Here is a 22,919-nt window from a genome sequence, read left to right as displayed (position 1 = left end):
AGCCATTCAGACACACACACACAAACATCCATTACACTTGGGCGGCCGGACCTGTGCCGTTCGAGTTATGTGTGTCGTGTCCGCCATCGTCCTTAGTTGGTGGCCGGACCAGTGCCACTCGCTCTACATTAGGGCCACAATTGCCGACGCACATACACACATACACATACACACATACATGGCCGTCAGCCATCGGGTGCTACAGGGGGACAAACGGATGACGGGTCGGCTCGCACAACTGTGAACTCGGAACTGAGGCGCAGCCGCTCCGGTTAGTAATACCCGGTGCGGTCTGCGTCTCACACCCCCCCCCCTAGGACACAGAGGGTTGCGAGCGAACCGTCACCCGCCGTAACTGTGCACACCGGTGGAAGTGCGACTATACTCTCCCCGTGAGGGCGGCTGGAAACAGGTCCTAGCACGGTCATGTCTCTGCTATGATGCTGGCGAATGGTAGTCGGGCGGAGAGAAGAAAACTCTCAGTGAAATTACCCCAATCCAAGGTGACACTGTTATATGCCGAGGGATGCATGGCCGGGGGGGTGCCCGGTCGCTAATATGCGGACTCTGGATACCTGCCGACCTCCAGTTTAAATCAGGCTTCCCGGGGCAAGCGGGCTATGCCTCGGGTGACCATCCCCTTCCCGCCTACTCGTGGGAACTACTATGCCAAAGAAAAAACAAATAAAAACCAACAAAGCCGCAAAGGAGCTCGGTACTCCTCTTAAAGTACCGGAGGGACAAGCCAATCCCTCTGCACCAGCGCCTGGGAAACCGGGTCCAAAGAAGACGGGGAAGGAGACTGAGTCGGTCCACCGTCTTCAGGCAGCAGCCGCAGTGAGGGGGGGCCCGAAAAGCCAATCGGGTCCTTCCAAGTCGGGTGGCTCCAAGGGCGAAGCGGATACCGGGGTGGCTGCCAAGCAGAGCGTAATCGCGGCTGGTGAGCGCACCGGGACCGAAGAACCCATGGGAGCCCCGGCGGGCAGCGTCTCTGCACCACGGGGTGGAAAGCCGTCGTACCAGGACAGGAGACGAGCGGCTTTCATCCTGTCCAACGAAGACCCGAACTTCAAGGCGTCAGCCGAAGGAAAGGAGCAGAGGCTGTGGGCCTGCTCAATCCTTCCACTGTTCCAGCCAGCCAAAGCCGGAAAGGGCGCAGCCAAGGCCGCCAACAAGCGGCAACGCTCAGCGGAGGACCCCGCAAATCAGCCAGGCCAAGCCCGGCAAGCCAAGCGGGTGAAGACCCACCTCACGAACCGGTCGTTCGCTGAGGTGGCGAGGGGCAGGACCCTGATCGGTGTCCTGGACAGGGGCGCCGAGGACGGCCATGTCCCTCGCGATAAGTGGCACCTGGTGGAGAACGAGCTCCAGGACCGGTTCCTACTGGAACTGGAGGAGAACGGCGGACCACCGCCAAAGTGTGAGGACGCAGGGTGGCATCAAGGCAAGGTGAAAGCCATCGCCTGCCAAGACGCTCGCTCTGCGGCCCTCTACATGAAGGCGGTGGCGGCCCTAAAAGAGGTCTATCCAGGGGCGAAACTGGAGGCCGTGAAGTGGGAAGATGTCCCTAGTCGCCCGAGAGCCAGAGCGTGGGTCTCGGCTAAGCCTGCAGAGCCTGAGAAGATCCTCAGGTTACTGCAGGTCTGCAACCCCCACCTTCCTACAGCCGATTGGAAGGTGGCAAAGGTGGAGGATATCCAAGGGCAGAGGCGCCAGGTTATCCTCGTCCTAAATGAGGAATCCATTGATCTCCTCGCAAAGTCGGACGGTGTAGTGGATTATGGCTACAAGAAGGTCACCATATCCACTTACAAGTCCGATCGCAAGGGCAGGCAAGTGGAGGTCGAGCCAGACCCGGAGCTGCCGGAGATCCCGAAAGAGGGGGCCTCGTGCGAGGAAGACAACCCGGCGTCGGATGCGGCGTCCATGATGTCGGACGATATCTTGGACGACTACGCGTTCGACGAGAGCGACCTAGCCAGAGGTCTCAGCCACATCGTTGTCGGGGAGGAGCCGGAGTCCCCTGACAGCGATCTAGAAGTAACAATGGTGGAGGCGAGCCTCAGGAATGTCGTTGACGCTCCTGCAGATAAACCTCCACCATTGTAAGGCAGCATGCGCTGCTCTACTGCTCCACCTGGCCAAGGATGGAGCCGACATAGTCCTCATTCAGGAGCCCTGGATCCTCGGAAACAGGGTCTCCGGTCTGAGGACTTCTGACTACAAGCTATATGTAGCTGAAACCGCAGGTAAAATTCGTACCTGCATTCTTGCAAAAAGAGAGTTGCACCTATTTTTGCTCCCAAATTTCAGCAATGAAGACCACACCGCAGTGAGCCTCGAAGGCCAGGAGCGCTCACTGAGGATCTGCTCCGCATACATGGGGCATGAACAAACAGACCCCCTCCACACGCGCCTCTCCGGGCTCTAATCGCAGACTGCTCGGCCAAGGACATCGGCCTAATTGTGGGGTGCGATGCCAATGCACATCACTGTCAGTGGGGAAGCACTGACACAAACGAAAGGGGTGAGTACCTTTTCAGTTACTTACTGACCACTCAGATGGTCTTACTAAACCGGGGTAGTGATCCCACCTTTATCATTAAAAACCGCAAGGAGGTCCTGGACCTCACGCTTGCCTCTCATGAGATACAGCGTAACATTGTATCCTGGAGGGTCCTGGAAGAGCACTCCTTCTCGGACCACAGGTACGTGGAAACTGTCTTCTCCTTCTCAGTACCGAAGCCAGTCCGATTCCGAAACATCAGGCGGACAAACTGGACTCGGTACTCTGATTACCTCTGTCGTGTTCTCCCTGAGCCCCCATCTGAGGAGGAGTTCTCCACGGAGGCCACGACTCGTCTTCTTAAGATCTTTACCGACGCCTGCAATAAGGCGCTCGACAAAGCATGCCCCTCTGGCAAGAACAGAGGCCGGAAGAAACCTGAATGGTGGAATCCGAAACTGGGTGAACTCCGGAAAGCCTCCCGGAGACTCTTCAATAAAGCTAAGGCTGAAAACGTTGAGCAAAACTGGGCCGAATACAAGGCCAGTCTGTCAACCTACAACAAAGAACTTAGAAAAGCCAAACGCGCCTCCTGGCGTAAGTTCTGCAGCGAAATCGAGAGTAACTCAGAAGCCTCACGCTTGCGCAGAGTTCTCTCGAAGACAACACCCACCCTGGGCTACTTGAAGAACACCGACCAGTCGTGGACTACGTCCAGCGAGGAGTCGCTAAATCTTCTCCTAAATACCCACTTCCCTGGCTGCGATGAAAACAGACCCAACTACCTCGCGCCTCCTTCTGTCGCCTCAAATGCCATCTTGGGACTGCTAAGCCAGGAAAACATTTCCTGGGCGATCAGAAGCTTTAAACCCTACAAGTCCGCGGGGCCAGACGGCATTTTCCCTGCCCAACTGATTCACGCGGGACATAAAGCCATTAACTGGCTCAAAATAATTTACGAGGGAATCTTCTCCCACGGGTGCATTCCTGACACCTGGCTTCAGACCAAAGTCGTATTCATACCCAAGGCAGGCAAGCCCTCGCACACTGCCCCAAAAGATTTCAGACCCATAAGTCTATCGTCTTTTCTTCTAAAGGCGATGGAGCGGCTCCTGGGGCTGCATCTAACGGCGTGCATTCCGTCCAGTCTGATCTCAGACTCCCAGCATGCCTATCGGAAGGGAAGATCCACCGAAACGGCCCTACACTCGATCACATCGATCATCGAAGCATCCCTTAATTTAAGGAGTACACCCTAGTAGCCTTCCTCGACATAGAAGGCGCCTTTAACAACATCCTTCCGACCGCCATCACGGGCGCACTGACGGATCTGGGCGTTGACTCCAGGACGGTGAGCCTGATCGATCAGATGCTACAATGCAGGACGGTTGAGGCATCACTGGGGACGTCAACGTGTACCAGATTTGTCAGCAGAGGCACACCGCAGGGCGGAGTCCTCTCGCCCCTCCTATGGAACGTGGCAGTGAACACACTGCTGCGGGAGATAGAGGGGGGTGGCTGCCGTGTGGTGGCGTACGCGGACGATGTTGCCATAGCATTCTCCGGAAAATTTCCGCAGACATTGTGTGAGTGCATGACAAGTACTCTCACGAAAATGTCGAAATGGGCAGACAAATGCGGGTTAGGCGTCAACCCGTCTAAAACGGAACTGGTGCTTTTCACTAGGAAGTACAAAGTTCCGGTACTGATTCCCCCAAGACTATGTGGGGAAACGCTAGTCTTCAGCAACAACGCCAAGTATCTTGGCCTAATCCTCGATAGAAAGCTCGATTGGAAATTGAGCATAGAGGATAGAGTAAAGAAGGCCACAGTGGCCCTCTATACCTGCAGGAAAGCCATCGGACTAAAATGGGGAATGACCCCCTATATAGTTCGGTGGCTCTACACCGCCATCATACGACCAATCATGCTCTATGGAGTGGTGGTATGGTGGCCAGCCTTGGACAGAAGGACATGCCTCAATAAACTCAGCAGAGTTCAACGCATGGCAGAGCTATGCATAACTGGCGGGCTACGCACTACTCCAGGGGAAGCCCTGGATACTGTGCTGGACCTCCTCCCTGTGGATCTCATGGGAAAGAAGGTGGCAACACTTTCCGCCCTCAGAATGAGAGAAGCCAGACTGTGGAAAGCATCCGCGGTTGGGCACTCGGGAATCCTGATGAGACTCCCGCAATTACCAGAGAGGACAGATTACTGTATCCCCAGTGATCACCTCTCGACGCCCTTCCAGGTATCAATCCCATCTAGGGAGGACTGGGAGATGGGCGAACCAGGACCTGCAAATGCGGTCCACTTCTACACTGATGGCTCAAAGCTAGACGGCCGCGTGGGAGGCGGAGTCTACTGCAGCGAGCTGAACATCAGTCATTGCTTCAGGCTCCCGGATCACTGTAGTGTGTTCCAAGCGGAGGTTGAAGCCATCAAGGAGGCCATTTCGATTGTCTCCAAATTACTTCTAGATACGCACTTAGTGTGCGTCTTCTCGGACAGCCAAGCAGCTATCAAAGCTCTAGGCTCAATATCGTCGAACTCAGCGACTGTAAATGACTGCCGCAGGTCTCTGCACGAGATCGCAGAGCAGTTAGATCTCTTCCTTATATGGGTCCCCGGCCACAGGGACATCGAGGGGAATGACGCCGCCGACGAGCTAGCCAGGCAGGGTACTACGATTCCTCTCCTACCGGAGAGGGAGCAAGTAGCGATGCCCTTGGCTACCTGCAGGCTCCTAACGCACGAATTGTTCGAGCAAAATGCCAATAGGAGATGGCAGCAAACCGTTTCCTGTAAAGTCTCAAGATTGATATGGCCATATCGATCGAAGAAGCGCTCAGCAGAGCTGTATAAACTCAGCAGAGCACAGTGCTCTGCAGTTACTAGAGCCATTACGGGACACTGGCAGATCGGCACTCACGCCTCTAGACTGTCAATCCCTCATAACGACTTCTGCAGGAGTTGTCGCGACGAGGAGGAGGAGGAATCGGTCCCCCACTTCTTCTGCCACTGCCCAGCCCTTGGAAATCGTCGTCTTCGTATTCTCGGGGCCGCTTTCCTCACGGACATTTCGGACCTGTCCGTAATCAAACCAGGGACCTTGTCCAAATACATCCAAGCCACCGGATGGGACTGCCCTTAACCTGCAGAAGTATGCTCTCACGGTTCGGGCAACGCAAAGGGGCACATGCCCATGCGGCAACACAACGGACCTTTTATAGGTCCAAGTGAGCTTGGGGGCGGGAGGCTCTTATCCCCCCCCCTCCCGGCTACCGCCTTAACCTAACCTAACCTACACACTCACATCCATTTCACTTAGCGGTCGGACCCGTGTCGCCACAGTAATATGTGTGCCGTCTACTCCTGGCTCCCAGCTGGTGGCCGGACCAGTGCCACTGGTTCTCCAAGAGGGCAGCCACAGCCACAACGACGACGAGGTGCTAATTGCACCTACTTCTGACGACTTCGGACGACGACAATTTCGACGACCAGGGGGGACGACGGGGTCGGCCGGTATGCAACGCAATGTCTTTACAAGCATTGTGTTTTGCTATGCCGGCCGATGCTCCGCTGTTTCTTGTCTTCCCTGTAATTATAGAAAAAGATATAGACATTATTTTAAATTGTTATGTTTATTGTAATATTGTAAACGTAAATCAATTGTACCTGTTTTGTCTCGTCTTTGTTCCAGTGTAGTATCTCTTTTATTACCTGTTTTTCCGTCGTCTTCACTACAGTCTACTACTTATCTGTATTGTTATTTCTGCAAGTGCTTGTCTCTTTTTATACCCGATACTCAAAATGAGTATTGGGGTATATTAGATTTGTGGTAAAAGCGGATGTGTGTAACGTCCAGAAGGAATCGTTTCCGACCCCATAAAGTATATATATTCTTGATCAGCATCAATAGCCGAGTCGATTGAGCCATGTCTGTCTGTCCGTCTGTCCGTCCGTCCGTCTGTCCGTCTGTCCGTCCCCTTCAGCGCCTAGTGCTCAAAGACTACAAGAGCTAGAGCAACGATGTTTTGGATCCAGACTTCTGTGATATGTCACTGCTACAAAAATATTTCAAAACTTCGCCCCGCCCACTTCCGCCCCCACAAAGGACGAAAATCTGTGGCATCCACAATTTTAAAGATATGAGAAAACCAAAAACGTAGAATGGTAGAGAATGACCATATCTTTAAGACAGCGGAATCTGAATTGGATCGTATAATTATTATAGCCAGCATCAAGAAAACAATTTCATTTTTTCTCGCCCTGTCTCTCTCTAACACACACGTAGCATAGGCGGCTTTGCTTAGAGTAAAACATTAGCGCCTAGATCTCAGAGACTAGAGCTCAAAGCTAGAGCAACCAAATTTTGTATCCACACTCCTCATATATCGGACCGAGACGAGTTTGTTTCAAAATTTCGCCACACCCCCTTCCGCCCCCGCAAAGGACGAAAATCTGGGGATATTCAAAAATCTCAGAGACTATTAAGGCTAGAGTAACCAAATTTGGTATCCGCACTCCTGTTAGATCTTACTATAAAACGTGTATCTCAAAATTTCGCCCCAGACTGATTTTCTGTCTCTCTCGCACGCACTCTTTGTCGTGTCGTTTAATATTAGCGGCGTCTGCCGGATGACTGACTTAGTATCGGAACTCACAACGTTCCCCCTCGTTATTTAGTATATTTCCTCTTATTTTCCACGCAAAGAACCTGCATTGTTTCCCTGTTTTCTTTATCTATTCCTCAATTGACTACGTGTTGCAACACTGCACTTTCTGAATTTTCGATCTCATTTCTTTAACCCCTTCTTCCAGGGGGGCCCCACTTCACTTTCTTGACTCACACCACACACACACACACACACACACTTGCAAATGGAAAGTCGTGTCGTGAACGTTGTGGAGTCGAGACGTGTCTGAGGTTTAGTCCCTCCGTCAAAGTGCCGAATATTTTGTCCCTCTCTCTTTCTTTTTCCCTGCGGTTCTGCGGCCATCGGACAGTCGTAACTCATTTCTCATTTCGTCTCATTTCAGCCGGGAGTATACCGGGGAATACAGGATCTGTGGCAACCGCGACTATGGTTTGGCGCCACATGCCGCCGCGCGCCTGCAAGAGCAAGAGCCAGAGCGCCGCCAGGCCCAGTCTTAGTCCCAGCCGCCTGGCCAAGAAGCCCAGCCCATCGCAGACCATCGCAAAGTCGAGGCCTACCGGTCTCGAGACGATTTTTGAACGGCCCGGCAATGAGGACGACGGGCCCACCAGCAGCCATGCCGTGGCATTCGGCGAGTGCCAGCGCCGCGTCCTCGCCCTGGGTACGGGCGACAAAAAAGAACCCTGTCGCAGAAGAGCTGCCTGAAGGTGCGCAACACCTTGGGCGAACGCAGCACCCGGCACATGATGACACTGCGGGCGTCCCGCACTACTTTGGACAGCGTAATGCTTGGGGGCTCGGACGATGAAGGCGAGTCGGTCGGAGTCGCTCCCGCAGTCGCTCCCGCAGTCGCTCCCGTAGCTGCTCCCGAAGTCGTTCCCGCTGGAGGAAATGCCGGTACAAATCAGCCGGCACCATTCGTGCTGCGCACCAGCAGGAGTTTCAAGAGTCTGCCTCCGTTTTAGATTGTTGCACCTTCCACCCTCCAAATGAAAGAAAAAGAATAAAGAAAAGAAAAGCAAAGAAAAGAAAAACCCTCTACAGAATGTCTCTTTTGCTCTCATTGTAAATTGAAGCGCCTCTTTCGGCGGAACCTACCCCAAGAGCGGAAAGCGGAGATCAATTAGAATTGTGAACCCCAAAGCGAGCGATTGATACGATACACTCACGAGTACTCATGCCCAAGCCCGAGTACTCTGTCCAGCATCCACATCGGGGAATCAACATAAATGGGTGGCTCCGCGGACGGTGTTCCAGCAGTCGCGCTTGGGCGGTCCGAGTGAGCAGTAACGGATCTTCTGCAGAAATCAGTGCATAGATACAGTATCTGAAGGATCAAAGTGTTGAAAATCAATTAAAAGGTGATCATCCATCCCACGACAAGGAGAGGGGGCAGGGGGCGAATGGCGCCACACAGATTTCTGTACGGGCCTCTGAAAGGGAATCGAATCGAATCGAATCGCTCCAAATTGGCGTTGGAATGTCCAATAATAAACGGTAGATTCTATTACTCGTTAACCCCGCGGGTCAATGAGAGAGAACTATGGCAAAAGATACAAAGTAGCGCTGCTGTACCCTTGCACCGCCACAGATACAGATACATGCCTCTGAGAGTGTGGCAGTAATTGAATTAATCTTTGCGTGCCGTCTGTCTCTGTCCGTGTCTGTGAATAAATCGCGGGTCTTGGCTCGAGTAACACTATTCCTCCGTCTTTCGTCGTACCGATAGATGGACGAGGCTTCTGGCACGACGACAACCGATGGCAAGTCCCTGGATGAGGCGCCGGTAGCCGCAGGACTGGAGCCCACACAGCCGATCGGCTTCCTGCAGCTCTTCCGCTTCTCCACCTGCGGGGAGATCGCGTGGCTCTTCTTTGGGTTCCTCATGTGCTGCGTCAAGGCGTTGACCCTGCCCGCAGTGGTCATCATTTACAGCGAGTTCACAGCAGTGAGTACCGGGCACAGATACTCCCGCAGATGCAGATTCAGATACTCCAACCACAATCTCTCTCCCTTCGATTCTCGATTCCGTAGCCCTCTCCGCTGCCACGAACATCACCACGCTGTCGTTTCCCTTCACGATGGCCAACAGCAGCGGCGGCGGGGACACCATTCCCACGGGGACCCTGAGCATCCTTCCCATCGCGGCGGACGCCCAGCTGCCGACCATCACGACAACGGCCAGTGGCTACGAGCCCAATGACGTCATCAGCACGATCCCCGTCTCGCTCTCCATTCAGCGCTTCCCCTCGTCCCTGTCCATCGTGGACCTGGCCCAGGAGCAGGACGGCTACAGAAACAGTGGCTCCAGCAACGGCATGACCGTGGGGCTGGGTGCGGGCGTCGGCGGCGGCATCACCACCACGGCCCTCCTGTCCGTGAAGCCCCTGAACGGCAGCGGCAACGGCAACATTTCGCGGAACAACAGCTTCAGTCTGAGCTTCAACCTGCAGGACCCCACAGTGCGCTCCTCGGTGCGTTCGGCAGGAGCCCCCACAGTGGATACAGTGGACAACTCTTCATCCGGTGGCACGATCGCCCTGCCCCAGAGCGGCGCCACGGCAACGGCAACGGCCACGAGTGCTACCTCAACCCTCGCCAAACACAGTCCCGAGGCCAAGACAGGAGAGGTCTATGTCTGAGCGGAGGAACAGGACACCTATTCCGACCCATCCACTGGATTATAGCTTTCGTCGTAGGTTTAATCACCCCCTTCCAGAACCATACGATATTATCATCTAGGAAAGAGAACAAATACAAGAGTAATCCTCTCTTCGGATTGTACATACGTATGCACAGATACAGATACAGTTACAGATGATCGACGAGGCAGATGAAGCGGTGTGACACGTCGGGCGACTAACGAGCCCCTTAACTTGTTTGCCGCCAACTAAACTGTTAAAAATTCTTAATTAACGCCAATAAGGAATACATTAAAATACCGACGCCAAGCCAAGCAGACATTTTCCCAACTCGCCCCACACACATTCACATTCCCCTTCCCAACCACTACCGACAAGCTTTATTTCCTCTTTCTCGCCAATGTAAATTAAAATTCTGTGCGCCACTAAACATATATTCAAATCACAAACCACAAAGAGAATCATAAAACACAAAGATTTCTTAAACCACACACAACTACTGTCAACGCGGCTTCGCCTGTGTAAAGTGCGGTGGTTTCGTCCACCGCACCCATCTAAATGCGAAAATTGCGGCGGTTTAACAACTTCTGTCAACGCGGCTTCGTCTGGGTAAAGTGCGGTGGTTTCGTCCACCGCACCCAGCTAAATGCCAAAGTTGCGGCGGTTTAACAACTTCTGTCAACGCGGCTTCGTCTGTGTAAAGTGCGGTGGTTTCGTCCACCGCACCCAGCTAAATGCCAAAGTTGCGGCGGTACGCACCCAGCCAACTACAGGGCCTATGCTGATGCTGATATGAGGATCAGCCTTGCGCCGCCACTTATATGAAGCCCGCTCCGAGGACGGGAACCGACTGAAAAGACGCAATCCATTGTAAAAGAAAACACATGTTAATGTTAATTCTAGTGTTACCTTAACTTTTGTAAGGAAGCGATCCTGGTCTGGGGTACATATCTCAGTCTACTCCAGGGTCGAAATTACAGCAATATTTATAATTTGCCGGGACTCCGTATTTCGGACCGACGATGGGGGACGGGGTCGCAGTCCCGCGGACGGGGGCGATCGTAGCGTGGGACGGGGCAGTTGGTTTCACCGAGAACACTCCGGTTATCGCCAAATAGCGCCTTCAGGGCCCCACCGAACTCAAAATCAATACGGAGGTCTTTACTTTGCGATAATACCGACAGGTGTCGCCGAGAGTACCTAGGCTATCGCCGGACAGTACTTACGGGACCCCGCCGGCCTGAGAGTTACTACGAAGCGGAAAGGGGGACTATGCTATGCGGGAATACCGACAAGTATCGCCGAGAGTACCTAGGCTATCGCCTGACGGTACTTACGGGACCCTGTCGGCCTAAGAATTACTACGACGCGGAAAGGGGACTTTGCTATGCGGAAATACCGGCAAGTATCGCCGAGAGTACCTAGGCTATCGCCGGACGGTACTCACGGGACCCTGTCGGCCTAAGAATTACTACGACGCGGAAAGGGGAACTTTGCTATGCGGAAATACCGACTAGTATCGCCGAGAGTACCTAGGCTATCGCCGGACGGTACTCACGGGACCCTGTCGGCCTAAGAATTACTACGACGCGGAAAGGGGAACTTTGCTATGCGGAAATACCGACAAGTATCGCCGAGAATGCCTAGGCAATCGCCGGATAGCACTTACGGGACGTCGCCGAACTAAGAATTACTACGGGGGTCGGGGATATCGACAGGCATCGCCGAGAATGCCTAGGCAATCGCCGGATGGCACTTACGGGACGCTGTCGAACTAAGAATTACTACGGGGGTCGGGGGTACCGACGCGTATCGCCGAGAGCGCTTAGGCAATCGCCGGATAGCACTCACGGGACACTATCGGGCTAAACATTACGGCGAAAATCTTTATCATACGGGGCAGGTATGCATATCACTCGCATGCCACAACAGAAATGAACAACGGACGCTGCCGCCATCAAAGACATTAAATAAAACATAAACGAATAAAAATGCTGCCATACACACTTGCAAAATCATACGGCCTGACAAATTCAAATCGAATGCAGTGCGTTGGTGATTGCTAGAATAGCCAAAAACAGACACACACACACAAACACCCATTACACTTGGGCGGCCGGACCTGTGCCGTTCGAGTTATGTGTGTCGTGTCCGCCATCGTCCTTAGTTGGTGGCCGGATCCAGTGCCATGGCATTCAGAGTGCCCTATGGTCCTGGAAAAGGAAAAATCCATCAGCCACACATACGATTAAAAAGGGCTCTCAAAATACTTACCGCCAGCCATTCAGACACACACACACAAACATCCATTACACTTGGGCGGCCGGACCTGTGCCGTTCGAGTTATGTGTGTCGTGTCCGCCATCGTCCTTAGTTGGTGGCCGGACCAGTGCCACTCGCTCTACATTAGGGCCACAATTGCCGACGCACATACACACTCACATCCATTTCACTTTGGCGGTCGGACCCGTGTCGCCACAGTAATATGTGTGCCGTCTACTCCTGGCTCCCAGCTGGTGGCCGGACCAGTGCCACTGGTTCTTCAAGAGGGCAGCCACAGCCACAACGACGACGAGGTGCTAATTGCACCTACTTCTGACGACTTCGGACGACGCCAATTTCGACGACCAGGGGGGACGACGGGGTCGGCGGGTATGCAACGCAATGTCTTTACAAGCATTGTGTTTTGCTATGCCGGCCGATGCTCCGCTGTTTCTTGTCTTCCCTGTAATTATAGAAAAAGATATAGACATTATTTTAAATTGTTATGTTTATTGTAATATTGTAAACGTAAATCAATTGTACCTGTTTTGTCTCGTCTTTGTTCCAGTGTAGGATCTCTTTTATTACCTGTTTTTCCGTCGTCTTCACTACAGTCTTCTTCTTATCTGTATTGTTATTTCTGCAAGTACTTGTCTCTTTTTATACCCGATACTCAAAATGAGTATTGGGGTATATTAGATTTGTGGTAAAAGTGGATGTGTGTAACGTCCAGAAGGAATCGTTTCCGACCCCATAAAGTATATATATTCTTGATCAGCATCAATAGCCGAGTCGATTGAGCCATGTCTGTCTGTCCGTCTGTCCGTCCGTCCGTCTGTCCGTCTGTCCGTCCCCTTCAGCGCCTAGTGCTCAAAGACTATAAGAGCTAGAGCAACGATGTTTTGGATCCAGACTTCTGTGATATGTCACTGCTACAAAAATATTTCAAAACTTCGCCCCGCCCACTTCCGCCCCCACAAAGGACAAAAATCTGTGGAATCCACAATTTTAAAGATATGAGAAAACCAAAAACGTAGAATTGTAGAGAATGACAGCGGAATCTGAATTGGATCGTATAATTATTATAGCCAGCATCAAGAAAACAATTTCATTTTTTCTCGCCCTGTCTCTCTCTAACACACACGTAGCATAGGCGGCTTTGCTTAGAGTAAAACATTAGCGCCTAGATCTCAGAGACTAGAGCTCAAAGCTAGAGCAACCAAATTTTGTATCCACACTCCTCATATATCGGACCGAGACGAGTTTGTTTCAAAATTTCGCCACACCCCCTTCCGCCCCCGCAAAGGACGAAAATCTGGGGATATTCAAAAATCTCAGAGACTATTAAGGCTAGAGTAACCAAATTTTGTATCCGCACTCCTGTTAGATCTTACTATAAAACGTGTATCTCAAAATTTCGCCCCAGACTGATTTTCTGTCTCTCTCGCACGCACTCTTTGTCGTGTCGTTTAATATTAGCGGCGTCTGCCGGAGGACTGACTTAGTATCGGAACTCACAACGTTCCCCCTCGTTATTTAGTATATTTCCTCTTATTTTCCACGCAAAGAACATGCATTGTTTCCCTGTTCTCTTTATCTATTCCTCAATTGACTACGTGTTGCAACACTGCACTTTCTGAATTTTCGATCTAATTTCTTTAACCCCTTCTTCCAGGGGGCCCCACTTCACTTTCTTGACTCACACCACACACACACACACACACTTGCAATTGGAAAGTCGTGTCGTGAACGTTGTGGAGTCGAGACGTGTCTGAGGTTTAGTCCCTCCGTCAAAGTGCCGAATATTTTGTCCCTCTCTCTTTCTTTTTCCCTTTCCCCCCCCCCCCCCCCCCTGCTGGCTGCGGGCCTAGTCGAGGTTACAAGTGTTTCGTTGCTGCAGATTATATGTTTGTAAATTAATGTGCCATCAAATGTACTAGTGTGTGTTTGAGTGTCGTTTAAAGTTGAATTGTAAAACAAACACAAAAATGTACATAAATTAAATTAAGATATATACTGCCCACAAATATTAATAAAGCAAGGCGCTTGGTTGCTGGCGGCTCACACCCCAGCCTCTCAGCCCCTCTCCTGTGGAGCACTGAGAGCCCTCAACCCAAAGAGGCTCGTTGCTCGTTGCTCGTTTGACAAGTCGAAAGGTTTACCCAGGAGACGGAAAAGCCGGAAAAAGATACGAGAAATGCCTGCAAAGAAAAAACTTGAAGGCAAATCTAAAGGTAAAGGAAGTACTCGGTTCTGCGGCCATCGGACAGTCGTAACTCATTTCTCATTTCGTCTCATTTCAGCCGGGAGTATACCGGGGAATACAGGATCTGTGGCAACCGCGACTATGGTTTGGCGCCACATGCCGCCGCGCGCCTGCAAGAGCAAGAGCCAGAGCGCCGCCAGGCCCAGTCTTAGTCCCAGCCGCCTGGCCAAGAAGCCCAGCCCATCGCAGACCATCGCAAAGTCGAGGCCCACCGGTCTCGAGACGATTTTTGAACGGCCCGGCAATGAGGACGACGGCCCACCAGCAGCCATGCCGTGGCATTCGGCGAGTGCCAGCGCCGCGTCCTCGCCCTGGGTACGGGCGAAAAAAAAGAACCCTGTCGCAGAAGAGCTGCCTGAAGGTGCGCAACACCTTGGGCGAACGCAGCACCCGGCACATGATGACACTGCGGGCGTCCCGCACTACTTTGGACAGCGTAATGCTTGGGGGCTCGGACGATGAAGGCGAGTCGGTCGGAGTCGCTCCCGCAGTCGCTCCCGTAGCTGCTCCCGAAGTCGTTCCCGCTGGAGGAAATGCCGGTACAAATCAGCCGGCACCATTCGTGCTGCGCACCAGCAGGAGTTTCAAGAGTCTGCCTCCGTTTTAGATTGTTGCACCTTCCACCCTCCAAATGAAAGAAAAAGAATAAAGAAAAGAAAAGCAAAGAAAAGAAAAACCCTCTACAGAATGTCTCTTTTGCTCTCATTGTAAATTGAAGCGCCTCTTTCGGCGGAACCTACCCCAAGAGCGGAAAGCGGAGATCAATTAGAATTGTGAACCCCAAAGCGAGCGATTGATACGATACACTCACGAGTACTCATGCCCAAGCCCGAGTACTCTGTCCAGCATCCACATCGGGGAATCAACATAAATGGGTGGCTCCGCGGACGGTGTTCCAGCAGTCGCGCTTGGGCGGTCCGAGTGAGCAGTAACGGATCTTCTGCAGAAATCAGTGCATAGATACAGTATCTGAAGGATCAAAGTGTTGAAAATCAATTAAAAGGTGATCATCCATCCCACGACAAGGAGAGGGGGCAGGGGGCGAATGGCGCCACACAGATTTCTGTACGGGCCTCTGAAAGGGAATCGAATCGAATCGAATCGCTCTAAATTGGCGTTGGAATGTCCAATAATAAACGGTAGATTCTATTACTCGTTAACCCCGCGGGTCAATGAGAGAGAACTATGGCAAAAGATACAAAGTAGCGCTGCTGTACCCTTGCCACAGCCACAGATACAGATACATGCCTCTGAGAGTGTGGCAGTAATTGAATTAATCTTTGCGTGCCGTCTGTCTCTGTCCGAGTCTGTGAATAAATCGCGGGTCTTGGCTCGAGTAACACTATTCCTCCGTCCTTCGTCGTACCGATAGATGGACGAGGCTTCTGGCACGACGACAACCGATGGCAAGTCCCTGGATGAGGCGCCGGTGGCCGCAGGACTGGAGCCCACACAGCCGATCGGCTTCCTGCAGCTCTTCCGCTTCTCCACCTGCGGGGAGATCGCGTGGCTCTTCTTTGGGTTCCTCATGTGCTGCGTCAAGGCGTTGACCCTGCCCGCAGTGGTCATCATTTACAGCGAGTTCACAGCAGTGAGTACCGGGCACAGATACTCCCGCAGATGCAGATTCAGATACTCCAACCACAATCTCTCTCCCTTCGATTCTCGATTCCGTAGCCCTCTCCGCTGCCACGAACATCACCACGCTGTCGTTTCCCTTCACGATGGCCAACAGCAGCGGCGGCGGGTACACCATTCCCACGGGGACCCTGAGCATCCTTCCCATCGCGGCGAACGCCCAGCTGCCGACCATCACGACAACGGCCAGTGGCTACGAGCCCAATGACGTCATCACCACGATCCCCGTCTCGCTCTCCATTCAGCGCTTCCCCTCGTCCCTGTCCATCGTGGACCTGGCCCAGGAGCAGGACGGCTACAGCAACAGTGGCTCCAGCAACGGCATGACCGTGGGGCCGGGTGCGGGCGGCGGCATCACCACCACGGCCCTCCTGTCCGTGAAGCCCCTGAACGGCAGCGGCAACGGCAACATTTCGCGGAACAACAGCTTCAGTCTGAGCTTCAACCTGCAGGACCCCACAGTGCGCTCCTCGGTGCGTTCGGCAGGAGCCCCCACAGTGGATACAGTGGACAACTCTTCATCCGGTGGCACGATCGCCCTGCCCCAGAGCGGCGCCACGGCAACGGCAACGGCCACGTGTGCTACCTCAACCCTCGCCAAACACAGTCCCGAGGCCAAGACAGGAGAGGTCTATGTCTGAGCGGAGGAACAGGACACCTATTCCGACCCATCCACTGGATTATAGCTTTCGTCGTATGTTTAATCACCTCCTTCCAGAACCATACGATATTATCATCTAGGAAAGAGAACAAATACAAGAGTAATCCTCTCTTCGGATTGTACATACATATGCACACATCAATATACATACATATATAGCCCACAGACGATATCGTATCGTAATGGATCGTATCGTACGGCACACGCGAGCCTTTCTCGATGGTTGGGCGAATAAATTACGAATAAAATCTTTACCAAGAGAATCTCCATTATATTACCCGTGCAAACATTGAACCGTGTAAATACTTTGGAACCCTCCCCCTCTCCACAAAAAACATAATATGTGATATGCGATTATTGTATGTGTTTTTTTTTGTTGTTTAAGCTATAAAATAAAATATAAATCCATGTAGAGGATGGTAGAAGAACACAGATCTAAGAAATTCTAGGCTCCTTTGTACAGATACAGATACAGTTACAGATGATCGACGAGGCAGATGAAGCGGTGTGACACGTCGGGCGACTAACGAGCCCCTTAACTTGTTTGCCGCCAACTAAACTGTTAAAAATTCTTAATTAACGCCAATAAGGAATACATTAAAATACCGACGCCAAGCCAAGCAGCCATTTTGCCAGCTCGCCCCACACACATTCACATTCCCCTTCCCAACTACTACCGACAAGCTTTATTTCCTCTTTCTCGCCAATGTAAATTAAAATTCTGTGCGCCACTAAACATATATTCAAATCACAAACCACAAAGAGAATCATAAAACACAAAGATTTCTTAAACCAAACACAACTACTGTCAACGCGGCTTCGCCTGTGTAAAGTGCGGTGGTTTCGTCCACCGCACCCAGCTAAATGCGAAAATTGCGGCGGTTTAACAACTTCTGTCAACGCGGCTTCGTCTGTGTAAAGTGCGGTGGTTTCGTCCACCGCACCCAGCTAAATGCCAAAGTTGCGGCGGTTTAACAACTTCTGTCAACGCGGCTTCGTCTGTGTAAAGTGCGGTGGTTTCGTCCACCGCACCCAGCTAAATGCCAAAGTTGCGGCGGTACGCACCCAGCCAACTACAGGGCCTATGCTGATGCTGACATGAGGATCTGCCTTGCGCCGCCACTTATATGAAGCCCGCTCCGAGGACGGGAGCCGACTGAAAAGACGCAATCCATTGTAAAAGAAAACACATGTTAATGTTAATTCTAGTGTTACCTTAACTTTTGTAAGGAAGCGATCCTGGGCTGGGGTACATATCTCAGTCTACTCCAGGGTCGAAATTACAGCAATATTTATAATTTGCCGGGACTCCGTATTTCGGACCGACGATGGGGGACGGGGCCGCAGTCCCGCGGACGGGGGCGATCGTAGCGTGGGACGGGGCAGTTGTTTTCACCGAGAACACTCCGGCTATCGCCAAATAGCGCCTTCAGGGCCCCACCGAACTCAGAATCAATACGGAGGTCTTTACTTTGCGATAATACCGACAGGTGTCGCCGAGAGTACCTAGGCTATCGCCGGACAGTACTTACGGGACCCCGCCGGCCTGAGAGTTACTACGAAGCGGAAAGGGGGACTATGCTATGCGGGAATACCGACAAGTATCGCCGAGAGTACCTAGGCTATCGCCTGACGGTACTTACGGGACTCTGTCGGCCTAAGAATTACTACGACGCGGAAAGGGGACGTTGCTATGCGGAAATACCGGCAAGTATCGCCGAGAGTACCTAGGCTATCGCCGGACGGTACTCACGGGACCCTGTCGGCCGTAGAATTACTACGACGCGGAAAGGGGAACTTTGCTATGCGGAAATACCGACTAGTATCGCCGAGAGTACCTAGGCTATCGCCGGACGGTACTCACGGGACCCTGTCGGCCTAAGAATTACTACGACGCGGAAAGGGGAACTTTGCTATGCGGGAATACCGACAAGTATCGCCGAGCGTACCTAGGCTATCGCCGGACGGTACTCACGGGACCCTGTCGGCCTAAGAATTACTACGACGCGGAAAGGGGAACTTTGCTATGCGGGAATACCGGCAAGTATCGCCGAGAGTACCTAGGCTATCGCCGGACGGTACTCAAGGGACCCTGTCGGCCTAAGAATTACTACGACGCGGAAAGGGGAACTTTGCTATGCGGAAATACCGACAAGTATCGCCAAGAGTACCTAGGCTATCGCCGGACGGTACTCACGGGACCCTGTCGGCCTAAGAATTACTACGACGCGGAAAGGGGAACTTTTCTATGCGGGAATACCGACAAGTATCGCCGAGAGTACCTAGGCTATCACCGGACGGTACTTACGGGACCCTGTCGGCCTAAGAATTACTACGACGCGGAAAGGGGAACTTTGCTATGCGGAAATACAGTGGCCGGACGAGTGCCACTCGCTCTACATTAGGGCCACAATCACATCCATTTCACTTTGGCGGCCGGACCCGTGTCGCCACAGTAATATGTGTGCCGTCTACTCCTGGCTCCCAGCTGGTGGCCGGACCAGTGCCACTGGTTCTCCAAGAGGGCAGCCACAGCCACAACGACGACGAGGTGCTAATTGCACCTACTTCTGACGACTTCGGACGACGCCAATTTCGACGACCAGGGGGGACGGGGTCGGCCGGTATGCAACGCAATGTCTTTACAAGCATTGTGTTTTGCTATGCCGGCCGATGCTCCGCTGTTTCTTGTCTTCCCTGTAATTATAGAAAAAGATATAGACATTATTTTAAATTGTTATGTTTATTGTAATATTGTAAACGTAAATCAATTGTACCTGTTTTGTCTCATCTTTGTTCCAGTGTAGTATCTCTTCTATTACCTGTTTTTCCGTCGTCTTCACTCCAGTCTACTACTTATCTGTATTGTTATTTCTGCAAGTGCTTGTCTCTTTTTATTTAGTATATTTCCTCTTATTTTCCACGCAAAGCACCTGCATTGTTTACCTTTTCTCTTTATCTATTCCTCAATTGACTACGTGTTGCAACACTGCACTTTCTGAATTTTCGATCTCATTTCTTTAACCCTTCTTCCCCCCCCCCCCCCCCCCATTGTTATTTTCGTAATTAGTGCGGTTCTCCGACACCCCACTACAAAATTATTGCAATCTGTGATAAATCTTCGGCGGCAACGGTGCTGACAATTGATTATCGGTTTCAAATCGACTTTCAAATCAGCATCAGTTGCCGCCACACCACCATTACGGCCTAAATTGAGCCAAAAATGCTAGTCTTCGCATAAAACAACTACGCCCCCTATAAACTGCCCGCCCACATGTACATGCTACATTCCTAGTCGTCTGCCCTCAGCAGGCGGCAAGGGTAGTAGAGGGGACTGAAGACCACATACCGCATTACAGCCAACAAAACATCAAGTTGACGAACTCACAGGGGATTGCAAATCAAATTTTAAGTTAGGGAGAATTACAAAGAAGAGACAGCATACTTTTGAGCGTGGCCCCACTTCACTTTCTTGACTCACACCACACACACACACACACTTGCAAATGGAAAGTCGTGTCGTGAACGTTGTGGAGTCGAGACGAGTCTGAGGTTTAGTCCCTCCGTCAAAGTGCCGAATATTTTGTCCCTCTCTTTTTCTTTTTCCCTACCCCAAGAGCGGAAAGCGGAGATCAATTAGAATTGTGAACCCCAAAGCGAGCGATTGATACGATACACTCACGAGTACTCATGCCCAAGCCCGAGTACTCTGTCCAGCATCCACATCGGGGAATCAACATAAATGGGTGGCTCCGCGGACGGTGTTCCAGCAGTCGCGCTTGGGCGGTCCGAGTGAGCAGTAACGGATCTTCTGCAGAAATCAGTGCATAGATACAGTATCTGAAGGATCAAAGTGTTGAAAATCAATTAAAAGGTGATCATCCATCCCACGACAAGGAGAGGGTGCAGGGGGCGAATGGCGCCACACAGATTTCTGTACGGGCCTCTGAAAGGGAATCGAATCGAATCGAATCGCTCCAAATTGGCGTTGGAATGTCCAATAATAAACGGTAGATTCTATTACTCGTTAACCCCGCGGGTCAATGAGAGAGAACTATGGCAGAATATACAAAGTAGCTGCTGTACCCTTGCCACAGCCACAGATACAGATACATGCCTCTGAGAGTGTGGCAGTAATTGAATTAACCTTTGCGTGCCTTTGTTGAAAATCAATTAAAAGGTGATCATCCATCCCACGACAAGGAGAGGGTGCAGGGGGCGAATGGCGCCACACAGATTTCTGTACGGGCCTCTGAAAGGGAATCGAATCGAATCGAATCGCTCCAAATTGGCGTTGGAATGTCCAATAATAAACGGTAGATTCTATTACTCGTTAACCCCGCGGGTCAATGAGAGAGAACTATGGCAAAAGATACAAAGTAGCTGCTGTACCCTTGCCACAGCCACAGATACAGATACATGCCTCTGAGAGTGTGGCAGTAATTGAATTAACCTTTGCGTGCCGTCTGTCTCTGTCCGTGTCTGTGAATAAATCGCGGGTCTTGGCTCGAGTAACACTATTCCTCCGTCCTTCGTCGTACCGATAGATGGACGAGGCTTCTGGCACGACGACAACCGATGGCAAGTCCCTGGATGAGGCGCCGGTGGCCGCAGGACTGGAGCCCACACAGCCGATCGGCTTCCTGCAGCTCTTCCGCTTCTCCACCTGCGGGGAGATCGCGTGGCTCTTCTTTGGGTTCCTCATGTGCTGCGTCAAGGCGTTGACCCTGCCCGCAGTGGTCATCATTTACAGCGAGTTCACAGCAGTGAGTACCGGGCACAGATACTCCATTCAGCGCTTTCCCTCGTCACTGTCCATCGTGGACCTGGCCCAGGAGCAGGACGGCTCCAGCAACGGCATGACCGTGGGGCCGGGTGCGGGCGGCGGCGGCGGCATCACCACCACGGCCCTCCTGTCCGTGAAGCCCCTGAACAGCAGCGGCAACGGCAACATTTCGCGGAACAACAGCTTCAGTCTGAGCTTCAACCTGCAGGACCCCACAGTGCGCTCCTCGGTGCGTTCGGCAGGAGCCCCCACAGTGGATACAGTGGACAACTCTTCATCCGGTGGCACGATCGCCCTGCCCCAGAGCGGCGCCACGGCAACGGCAACGGCCACGAGTGCTACCTCAACCCTCGCCAAACACAGTCCCGAGGCCAAGACAGGAGAGGTCTATGTCTGAGCGGAGGAACAGGACACCTATTCCGACCCATCCACTGGATTATAGCTTTCGTCGTAGGTTTAAGCACCCCCTTCCAGAACCACTGATACGATATTATCATCTAGGAAAGAGAACAAAACAAGAGTAATCCTCTCTTCGGATTGTACATACATATGCACACATCAATATACATACATATATAGCCCACAGACGATATCGTATCGTAATGGATCGTATCGTACGGCACACGCGAGTCTTTCTCGATAGTTGGGCGAATAAATTACGAATAAAATCTTTACCAAGAGAATCTCCATTATATTACCCGTGCAAACTGTCTTCTCCTTCTCAGTACCGAAGCCAGTCCGATTCCGAAACATCAGGCGGACAAACTGGACTCGGTACTCTGATTACCTCTGTCGTGTTCTCCCTGAGCCCCCATCTGAGGAGGAGTTCTCCACGGAGGCCACGACTCGTCTTCTTAAGATCTTTACCGACGCCTGCAATAAGGCGCTCGACAAAGCATGCCCCTCTGGCAAGAACAGAGGCCGGAAGAAACCTGAATGGTGGAATCCGAAACTGGGTGAACTCCGGAAAGCCTCCCGGAGACTCTTCAATAAAGCTAAGGCTGAAAACGTTGAGCAAAACTGGGCCGAATACAAGGCCAGTCTGTCAACCTACAACAAAGAACTTAGAAAAGCCAAACGCGCCTCCTGGCGTAAGTTCTGCAGCGAAATCGAGAGTAACTCAGAAGCCTCACGCTTGCGCAGAGTTCTCTCGAAGACAACACCCACCCTGGGCTACTTGAAGAACACCGACCAGTCGTGGACTACGTCCAGCGAGGAGTCGCTAAATCTTCTCCTAAATACCCACTTCCCTGGCTGCGATGAAAACAGACCCAACTACCTCGCGCCTCCTTCTGTCGCCTCAAATGCCATCTTGGGACTGCTAAGCCAGGAAAACATTTCCTGGGCGATCAGAAGCTTTAAACCCTACAAGTCCGCGGGCCAGACGGCATTTTCCCTGCCCAACTGATTCACGCGGGACATAAAGCCATTAACTGGCTCAAAATAATTTACGAGGGAATCTTCTCCCACGGGTGCATTCCTGACACCTGGCTT

The 22,919-nt window shown here is 52.0% G+C and overlaps 2 protein-coding genes across 3 annotated transcripts; one reads left to right on the top strand and one right to left on the bottom strand.

The window, feature by feature from the left end:
* The first annotated feature begins 15,015 nt into the window (after positions 1-15,015).
* Positions 15,016-22,127, top strand: LOC117194454. Of its 2 annotated transcripts, XM_033399022.1 has the most exons (4): positions 15,016-15,343; positions 15,713-15,931; positions 16,018-16,317; positions 21,515-22,127. In XM_033399022.1, exons 3-4 carry the CDS (start codon positions 16,065-16,067, stop codon positions 21,820-21,822), a joined length of 561 nt encoding a protein of 186 aa, XP_033254913.1. In that variant the 5' UTR covers positions 15,016-15,343; positions 15,713-15,931; positions 16,018-16,064; the 3' UTR covers positions 21,823-22,127. The 2 variants fall into 2 exon arrangements, with proteins under 2 accessions (XP_033254913.1, XP_033254912.1); XM_033399021.1 differs by having other exon boundaries at positions 15,017-15,343; positions 15,713-16,317.
* On the bottom strand, positions 20,255-21,421 carry LOC117194455. Its single transcript, XM_033399023.1, has 2 exons — positions 21,093-21,421; positions 20,255-20,786 (listed from the first exon to the last, which is right to left on the bottom strand). Exons 1-2 carry the CDS (start codon positions 21,384-21,386, stop codon positions 20,694-20,696), a joined length of 387 nt encoding a protein of 128 aa, XP_033254914.1. The 5' UTR covers positions 21,387-21,421; the 3' UTR covers positions 20,255-20,693.
* Positions 22,128-22,919: the final 792 nt, after the last annotated feature.

Source organism: Drosophila miranda, assembly GCF_003369915.1.
Source record: "Drosophila miranda strain MSH22 chromosome Y unlocalized genomic scaffold, D.miranda_PacBio2.1 Contig_Y3_pilon, whole genome shotgun sequence".
Lineage (NCBI taxonomy): Eukaryota > Metazoa > Arthropoda > Insecta > Diptera > Drosophilidae > Drosophila > Drosophila miranda.
Note: the sequence above shows the minus strand (reverse complement) of the source record. Positions and strands in the feature narration are given on the sequence as shown.

Excerpts from the sequence above, each read along its gene's own strand:
- LOC117194454 (XM_033399022.1), top strand. The coding sequence starts at position 16,065 with ATGGCCAACAGCAGCGGCGGCGGGTACACCATTCCCACGGGGACCCTG. Across the intron at positions 16,318-21,514 it reads CGGCATGACCGTGGGGCCGG|GTGCGGGCGGCGGCGGCGGC; the intron begins GTGCGGGCGGCG and ends CCGTGGGGCCGG.
- LOC117194455 (XM_033399023.1), bottom strand. The coding sequence starts at position 21,386 with ATGATGACCACTGCGGGCAGGGTCAACGCCTTGACGCAGCACATGAGG. Across the intron at positions 20,787-21,092 it reads GAGACAGACGGCACGCAAAG|GTTAATTCAATTACTGCCAC; the intron begins GTTAATTCAATT and ends AGGCACGCAAAG.